The sequence below is a fragment of the Scleropages formosus genome, chromosome 9, assembly GCF_900964775.1.
Source record: "Scleropages formosus chromosome 9, fSclFor1.1, whole genome shotgun sequence".
NCBI lineage: Eukaryota > Metazoa > Chordata > Actinopteri > Osteoglossiformes > Osteoglossidae > Scleropages > Scleropages formosus.
The window spans coordinates 7,005,025-7,014,393 of NC_041814.1; the positions used below are offsets into that span (position 1 = coordinate 7,005,025).

Genomic DNA, 9,369 nt, shown 5'->3' on the forward strand with positions numbered 1-9,369 from the left:
CTAGTGACACTGGAACATACTGCACATGCTGTACGAACTGGAAGGAATAATTTAAATGTTTAAAAAAAAAAAAAAGGCAAGAAAAACATAGATGATACTTTGAGTGGTGTGCTGTAGTAGCAAATAGACAAAGATAAACAGTTTAAATAAATGTGCACTTAAATTCAACAATGTATCTCATCAGCATCACTGCTCATTGAGAGATTCCCCTATGAGTGAGACAAAAACAGCCCTCCACCCTGGGCCCCCACCCCCCCATCACCCCCCCAGTTCCCTGTGGACCGCCCCCCCCCACCACGCCCCCACGGCCCCGTGTCTTTGTCTTCTGCTCCGCAGTGATCTGTGTGTGTGTGTGTGTGAGAAGGGGGGTTGGTTCGTCCTCCTCCGGCTCCCCCAGCTCCTCCACCCTTCCTTTCACACCGTCTTTGTGTTCACAGTACAGTGCAATACACACACACACACACACACACACACACGGCCGCCCGATTCGCAGCCACGGCACAGCGCTCCTCGGCGGCTCCGTCTTCACACACGTGCGCGCGTTCGGCTGCTTTCGGAGATCGTGCTCAGCACCCCCACACAGATTCACACATCACAGTACACGGACGGACACACACACACACACACCGGCGTCGTCTTCGGCGATCCCGCTCCGAACGGACCGACGAGGCGCCGCAGAGACGGGGACGCGCGCAGCTTCGCGGCATCGCGCAACATCCCCCGCATCGCGGCACCGCGGCATCGCGCCCTGCCTCCCAGAACAGGTGAAAGAGAGCGGAGGAGAAGGGAAGAGGCCGGCTGGTCGCGCGCATCCCCAAAGGTGAGCGCTTCGTCCTCATCATCACCATCATCATCATCATCCTGCAGATGAACGTGAGCTCCTGCGCTAATCGATTCATATTTACATTGATTTGTCGCAAGTAGCACTCATTCTAAATGGCTCCAGTCAGTATTAATTCCACTTATTCCTTTATTATTATTATTATTATTATTATTATTATTAGCAATTCGTGGTTCTTTGGCCGGATTCATGTTTCCCGGCGTCTTTCAACCGCACTCGTACCGCTTTGTCAAAACAGTTCTGATCCCAGACAGAGGAGGAAAAACACATTTTAAAAGCACGTCTCCGATTTCCGTGCCAAATATCCCCGCAATGAGAGGAAGTGAGTGGGAATGCGCGAGAAGACGTGTGTAATTGCACTGCACGTGACTCTGCGGGGGGCCACTTTGTTCCAGCCACTGTAACTGTGTCAGTTATCACTGGAGAACCTGTGTGTCAGTCACAGTGCTCCTTTGTGGAATTGCCATCCAGGTTCTCGCCTTGCTGTGGGCTCTTCTCTTCCCTTTGATCTGCGGTTAATTTTAGCACCCTCTTTATTTTATTTGACAAAACCCTGCCATTCCACAGCCTCTTCCACATACCACATGTGATCTGCAATCTCCACACGTTCAGAGCGGCAGCCCCTTCTCACCTGCGCTCGAAGCACCCGGCGAATGGGCGCAGCTGGCCGACCGATGAATGAAGACAAATCAATCAAGGCCGTTGTTGCGTTGACCGCTGTACAGTGTTTGAGGAACCTGCTCCACGGGCTGTGTCAGGCTCGGGTGGGGGAGGGATCGGTTTCCCCGGTGTCCAAGCAAGCCTGATAATTACGTGTGACTCTCTGAATACTACTGATAATGTTTTTGCTCCCCCTAACACTTGACAAGCTGATACACCATGGGTTTGACATGTTCCGAAATACGTGGGACAGCTGGCGGTGCAGTGGTTAGAGCTGCTGCCTTTGGATACAAAGGTTGCAGGTTTGAGCCTCACCTCCAGCTGTAGTACCCTTGAGAAAGGTACTTACCCTAAATTGCTCCAATAAAATTACTCAGCTGTATAAATGGGTAAATAATTGTAACCTCAACACTGTAAGTTTCTTGAGAGAAAAGCGTTGACTAAATAAATCGACGTAAATGTACGGGTGGAAGAAATCAGAGCGGTGTGTCCTGTCACCCCAAAGGCCAAATAAAGGTGCCCTGTTGGTCACGTATTGCTCCAAGGAGAGCAGGCTGCTTCCTTACTCCAATTTAAACCTCATTCATATCTTCCTAATTTTTTTTTTTTTTTTTTTTTGAGAAACATATAAAAATTTAGGTAAATTACAGGAGTAGCTGCGTAAAGGCTTATCTGGGCATGATCTTAAAGTTGTAGTGTAAATGTTCATGCACCATAACTTTAAGATCATGTCCGGATAAGCCTTTACGCAGCTGCTCCTGTAATGCCACGTAAATTTTTATGTGTTTCTCAAAAAAAAAAAAAAAATTATTAGGAAGGTGATCAGGAATCGTCGATATTCTGAGTTTTATGCAGCGGCTCGTGTGATGAACATTGGTCATATAGTGGAAAGAAATAAACTCACTGTCCTTAAGAATCACACATCTGCAGCTATGTCTCTTTCTCCTAATGTAATGCACAAACTGTATTTTCTGTGAAATGTGTCACTTTGGCAAAAAGTATCTCCTAAATGAATAAATGCACATGTTAATTCAAAAACTCATTCAAACTCATTTCGCATACATGTTGCACGATTTTATTCCGACTGACAAGGTCTTTGTGTTCAATTCAACAACATGTTTCTTTCATGCATAAGTTCACTGTCACGTTAATGAATGAATTCAGTCCAACATATAGTGTGTCGTTCCTAATTCTTGTATAAGAAGTGACTGCTGCCATTTCGCTTGAATAGCTTGAGTGATTCCCCAGTCTAACAGTGACCAGGCCTTCAGACAATCCTCCCAGCTCCATACAAAAGCAGTTTAATTATGCTGTCCACACCGTTGAGCCTAGTCTGTGTAGTTTTCATAGCCGAGCTCAAGATAAGAGTCGATGATGTGTAACCCTGACCTTTCTGTTTAAACTTTTCAAGCGAAGGACCTCATTATGGCAGCCAAGCAGGTCCACACTAAACACAGCGGGAGTCTGACTGTCCAGGGAGAGTTGAAGCTTAGCAAGTTTGAGCAAAGTATGCTATTATGAATTAATACTGCCAAGGTTAAATCTTCTCCTTTTATTAAGAATATATACATTTGGTAATCTGTCATCTCCTACCACAAGCCCTTTATGTGTAATCCCTTTCAGTAGGGAAAATCTCTGCCAGTACATCCTACCCAAGGAGCCAAGAACTTTTGTCACAATGCAGATGAGGACTCCCGACTTTCTAGGCTATCTGTCTTCTTGATTTCTTGTCACCTCTAGACTGAAGGCTTTTGTTCTTGTCTTTAGCAGGGATTTTGACAAACAGCATGTTGTCCCTCACCTCCCTTCACATTTTGCACAGCCTTGTCGAAAATTGTGGGATAAAAAAAACAGCAATTTAACAGTTATTGAATCTGTTAAATCAGCAAAAGACACTATATTTTATTTCCATCTGTTTAATCAAACGGATTACTTTTGTTTCAGCCTTAGAGTACAATCTTAACTGCTGCCCACAGATCAGGCCTGTGTGTTGAGAGGAAGCGACAGGGTCAAACTATATCCATTACATCGTGTTCATCCGTATGTCCACGAGCTGAACTGCTCTTAACACGCGTTCTCTCCTACCTGGTTTGTGCGCTCCTCTCTGTATAATGTCTTCAAAGCCCACAGAGCTGTTCGCATCACAAGCTTTTCAGAAGTTCCCAATTCGTTGACTGCATGCTTTCAGGTTGGCTCCGGTCAGACGGCAGTATGATGTCTTCAAAGGAAAAGCCGAAGAAGAAGCCGCCCAAAGACAGCTTGACACTGTTGCCCTGTTTCTATTTTGTGGAGGTGGGTAGTGAAGGAATTGTTAAATATGGACATCTTGTAAATAAAACATAAAAGCGGTGTTAGTGCCCTGCAAATAGATTTTGGCTGTTCCTTTTCCTTGTTCTGACATCTCTGAGGTCCGCTGCGTTTTGAGAATGGATGGCATCGCTGGAGTAAAGACTGAATTATGAATACTTATTATTAACAGTGTTATCTGCGGCTTCCTCTTGCTCTCATCCCTTCCTGACACCTCTGATTCTTCTTCCTTTGCAGCTGCCGATCGTGGCCTCCTCCATGGTGTCCCTGTACTTCCTGGAGCTAACGGATGTTCTGCAGCCGGCGCAGGTTGGATTCCGTTGCCACGACCGCTCGCTCAGCATGCCATATGTGGACAGTGGTGACGAGCTCATCCCGCTGTTGATGCTGCTTAGCTTGGCCTTCGCCGGTCCGGCCGCCTCCGTGAGTACTGAGTACTATGTGAGCGGGGAGGAATGGAACCTGTGAGTGTGCCTGCGGTGAGGGGCTCGGTAAATGATGCGGCGTTACGTTTTTTTTTCGGCCAGATCATGATGGGAGAGGGCCTGGTGTATTGCATGCAGTCCAGGCTAAAGATCCGCCCAGGCGCTGAAGGCAGCATCAACGCTGGAGGCTGCAACTTCAACTCATTCCTGCGTAGAACTGTTCGCTTCGTAGGTATGCTTACCCTCCTCTTTCCATGTCTTCCATGATGGCTTCAGTTGTAACATATTAAATACAACGCCACGCAAGTAGAGAGATGATGTCAGTTCAAAAGCAGGCATAAGAAAACTACATTTTTTTCTGGCATTACGGTCTGTTGCATATGGTCATCGATGGAAAAGTCAATGAATGTAGATGTAGAATTAGCTATGAGATAGAACCGAACATTTAGTCTTTTATCACTAGATGTTCTAAGAGATGGGATTTTGTAGATTAGATTAGAAGTTATACCAGATATTTTTAGCATCCAGGATTTGCAGCAGGACAAACCTGCCATGACCAGCATCTCTTATCCTCTCCTCCCTCTCAAGGTGTTCATGTCTTTGGACTCTGTGCCACAGCTGTGGTTACGGATGTGATCCAGCTGGCTACGGGATATCATGCTCCCTTCTTTCTTACTGTTTGCAAGCCCAACTACACCCTCCCTGGCGTTTCCTGCGAAAAAAATCCCTACATCACCCGAGATATTTGTTCGGGCCCAGATCAACATGCCATTCTCTCTGCCAGGTAACCGCATGACAAAAATAGTATGCAGAGATCACGTTCTGTCAGCAGATGTTACACGGCATTCTTTGCCAGTTATGGCAGATACAGTAGCTCCGTTTTCAAGCTATCCCTTCTGTACTTTGCTGAAGCGATGTAGCGCTGCTGCTGACAGTCTGTGTGATACCATTTCCTCAGTTTGCCCTTCTGATCCTCTTCCATTCCTCTGCATTCTCATCGATTGTGCTGGTGAAGGTGCGCTCCATGTGCTAAATGAAAACTTGTGCAAGGTTTGACATTTTAAAACATCTTTTTTATAGTTTCACTCGATATTTTTTTCCCCCTTTTTCACATTAGGAAAACGTTTCCTTCCCAACATGCAACCCTGTCTGCCTTTGCTGCAGTGTATATATCTGTAAGTGTTCTGTCCCTATTTCTGTGTGTTCCTCGCAGCGATTTTTGTAAAATTTTACACACGGACATAGAAACTGCAGAGGACCAGTAGCAGGTTGATACGTGTATAGTACATACTAGAAAGAGATAGTGAAACATTACTGACAGCATGTCATGTGATGAAACAATGAATTGTATTGATTCGATGAATGAATTAAACTGAATTTACTGTATACAATTAAATGTACTTAGTTGGGCATGAGGATTCAAAGAAATATATTAATAAAATATATGAATATGTATGAAATATGTATAAAATATATCAAAATATATGAAATGTATGAATAAAATATCACCACACAGGGATGGATTAAATAAAAAAATAATCTTTGCATGAAGCAAACTTAAAACAATAATAAGGTACAAAGATGCTTTTTAAAGCTCTGTTTAAAGGTTTTGTTAAAGTGATTACTGGCATCCCTGTTGATTCTTTTAGCTGATCGCAGTTTTCTCTCCATCCTCTAGATGTACTTCAATTCCACCATCTCAGACAGCACCAAACTCCTCAAACCGGTGCTGGTGTTTGCGTTTGCCATCGCTGCCGCGGTAACTGGCCTGACCCAAATCACCCAGTACCGCAGCCACCCTATTGACGTCTATGTGGGCTTCCTCATCGGGGCGGGCATTGCCGCTTACCTTGTGAGTTTATGACCGGGTTGTTAGGGACGAACATAGAGCGGGATACAACTTTTCCTACTTTGTGTACATTATCTAAATTAGAAGACCTTCCTTCCTCTCTCGGCATCTCAGTAGTCTGCAGTTCTCTGCTCTCTCTCTCCAGCTCGGCCGAATCTTCTCCTTTTGTCTTTGTTTTCTTTACATTTCATTCCAGGGAGTATTTGCTTTTGCTGAAGTCTAGATGCGTTTGACTGCACACCCACATACACACTCTCTCTCACTCATGCACTGCATACATCAGTGCCCTGGGAAAAGTATCTCCCTTCAGAGAACCCCTGGGATAAACTTGAATTATTGGGATGCCAGTCATCTCCCTGCTCTTTGTTTGTCTCTGACAGGGACAGGTTGAATAAATATCTTATCAAGTTCTGCAAGTAGCTTTCCTCTTTTCCATTTTTTTTTTTTTCTGAAAATCTGTCTGGTCTTTTCCATTTGGTTCTATTTCTGTATGTGATCCTTCCATCTGTCTCTCCTTTCATTAACTCTGAAGAAGAGTGAGAGGCAGGGATGACTCGGCATATTTTCATAAAACTTTTTCTTCCAGAGTAAGAACATACACGGGAAATAACTTAGTGGGTTGATTATTGCAAATTTGCTCTGCAAAGAACGTGTGTAAGATTGGTCATAAGATTTGTGGTTTGCCCATAGTGCCTTCCAGGAGAATTGCGGGCAAAACGGCTACGCTCATGCTCGTCTTTTAAGCCACATTGCATTAATTTACAATTGCAGATGCCGTTGGGTTCTGTATGTACCTGAAGGTGTGATTATGGTTGGGGGAATGTGGACATAGGCAGATGATAACCAAGAGGAAGAACATTAGGATGAAGGTGGAAACTGGATAAGGCTGAGGAGAATTGTATTTGCATTCTAATTGCTCTTTTTTGTCACAGGCTTTCCATGCTGTGGCCAATTTTAAATCCTCAGAGGATGTTGTCCCAAGGCCCCCTCCTCCACCCCAGAAGGATGCTTTGCGGGCTCTGACCCAGAGGGGGCATGACTCGGTCTACCACAAAGGTCCTACATCTGAGAGTAACGATGAGCTGTCGGCTTCCCAGCGCCTGGATGGGCTGAATCGCCAAGTACAACGTGAGAAGGCCTCCCTGGGCAGTCTGAAGCGGGCCAGCGTAGATGTGGAGCTCCTTGCTCCTCGCAGCCCCATGGGCAAGGAGACTATGGTGACCTTCAGCAACACGCTGCCCCGTACCAACAATGTGGCGGCTGAGGATCCCGTTCGCCGCCACATGAGTGTTCATGTGCCACTGGACCCCCTGCGTTCCAAGCAGCTTGTATCTGAATGGAAGCAAAAGTCCATGGAGCTGCGCAGTGCCAGCCTAAGAGGGGAAGAAGGGCAGGAGGGTAGCGAGGAGGAGGGCTCTGATGTTGGGGAGGAGTGTGCTGATGAGGATCTGGTGATGCCATCCTCACTGTACCCCGCGGTACAGGCAAACCGCAGCAGTGTGGTTACAGGGGGTGCCAGAGTTGTTGTGCCACCGAGGCCAGGAGCTCCACAATTGGTGCACATCCCAGAGGAGTCCACTGGACCTCCACCAGTGTCACCCAAGAGTGCTAGCACACGGGCCAAGTGGCTGTCCATCGCCGAGAAGAGTGGAGGTACCGTGCCTACATCCATGAGGCCACCTAACCAGCCCCGTATCATGCAGGTCATCGCCATGTCTAAACAGCAAGGCCTCATCGCCGTGACACCCAAGACCTCAGAGACGTCCTCCTCGTGTACCTCCTCGACGGCAAGCACTGAGTCGCCCCTCTATCGGCCTCCTTCTGAGCGTGAAAGCGCCAGCATTATAACGGTGGATGCCCACGCTCCCCATCACCCAGTGGTCCATGTGTCCTCAGGCAATGGGAGCCATTGGGAATGGAAGGGTACTGCCAATGGCAATGCACAGGAGTCTTATGAGCTCAATGATCTGAACCGTGACTGTGCCCGAGGCTACCGCCCCGTCAAAAGCACTTCCCCTGGCTCCTCCATTAGTGATCCTGACCAGGAGCCACTGCCTCTCCCTCTTCCAGAACACCCCTTGGATGGCCGTAGTCGTGATTCCACCCTACGTCGCAAGCCCCATGTGTCTGTACAGGAAAGGGAAGGCGGTCAGACCCAGACTGAACAAGATCCTTATTACAAGAAACTGCATACTAACCGACGATTTAAAGATCAAAACTAACAGGGAATTAATCGTACATCCAAAAAAAAGCTTGGAGGGACCATAATTTCTAGTTTTTTTTTTTAAAGGACAGAGGAAAGTACACTGAATGACAACATAATGAAAGACTACTTTGGACCAAGCAGCATGACTGGGAGACGTGTATTTTAGTTTTTTCTGGATAAATGTGACAGCACAGGTTTACGTGGAAAGTAGGTGAAGTGAGAGACTTAAGCATCCACAAGGATGAGAGGCAGAGATTGCCATGGCTCTAAATATAGAAAATGAAACCAAACAGCAATACCAAAAACAGGAAAAATGAACATCAATGCCTTCACATTGAGAGCAAAATGTGACAGCACCATTTACTGAGCCATGCTATTAAGGCAGTTTTTAAAACCTGAACACAGTTTATCAACCATTTTATGTCTGGTTATTATGATTTGATGGATGGAATTTTTTGTGGCCTTTCCTTTTTAATACTTACTGTATTTGTTCAGTAACACATCTGTGTGTGCACACATCTTTACGAATGGCTTTTGTATAGGATTGTTTTCAGATGGACTACTGGGTTTACATTTGTAATTGAAATCCAGATTTCGACTATAAAACAAACAAAAAACAAGTTTCATCAGTATTTGTCTTCTGTGCTAAGCCAATCTGAATGAACAGATTTAAGTTAAAGTGGCTTTGAGTCACACACTTAAAATGTGATCAGTTGTATTTTATGCTATCTGGAAAAAGGAATAATATTTTTCATTTTCAGTGTGACTAAAGCCTGCTGCCTGTTTTGATTGTTCTTAGTATTAAAATTAAAAAACAAAATATATAAGACTGAAATGCAGTTTTCAGTTTGGATAACATTTTCAGAGCAATAGGGATATAATAACTTTTGTGATATGGTTGTTCACAGACCTTTTAATTTTCTTAACATTTGTACTGATCTGTGAAGCCTGCAATGTATGTATATACAAATCAGTTCCAAACATACAACTGGATTCTTGCATGTTATGTACATGGTTGTGAAAGTTGGAAGTCTGTCAGTAAAAAATCCTAAGAGAAACGTAATATGGCAACACCTGTCTG

General features: G+C 45.2%; 1 protein-coding gene across 1 annotated transcript; it reads left to right on the forward strand.

Moving 5' to 3' along the window:
* The first annotated feature begins 366 nt into the window (after nucleotides 1-366).
* On the forward strand, nucleotides 367-8,797 carry plppr3b (phospholipid phosphatase related 3b). Its single transcript, XM_018745804.2, has 8 exons — nucleotides 367-820; nucleotides 3,690-3,793; nucleotides 4,046-4,231; nucleotides 4,336-4,465; nucleotides 4,822-5,017; nucleotides 5,351-5,408; nucleotides 5,912-6,085; nucleotides 7,015-8,797. Exons 2-8 carry the CDS (start codon nucleotides 3,713-3,715, stop codon nucleotides 8,302-8,304), a joined length of 2,115 nt encoding a protein of 704 aa, XP_018601320.1. The 5' UTR covers nucleotides 367-820; nucleotides 3,690-3,712; the 3' UTR covers nucleotides 8,305-8,797.
* The last annotated feature ends 572 nt before the right edge of the window (nucleotides 8,798-9,369 follow it).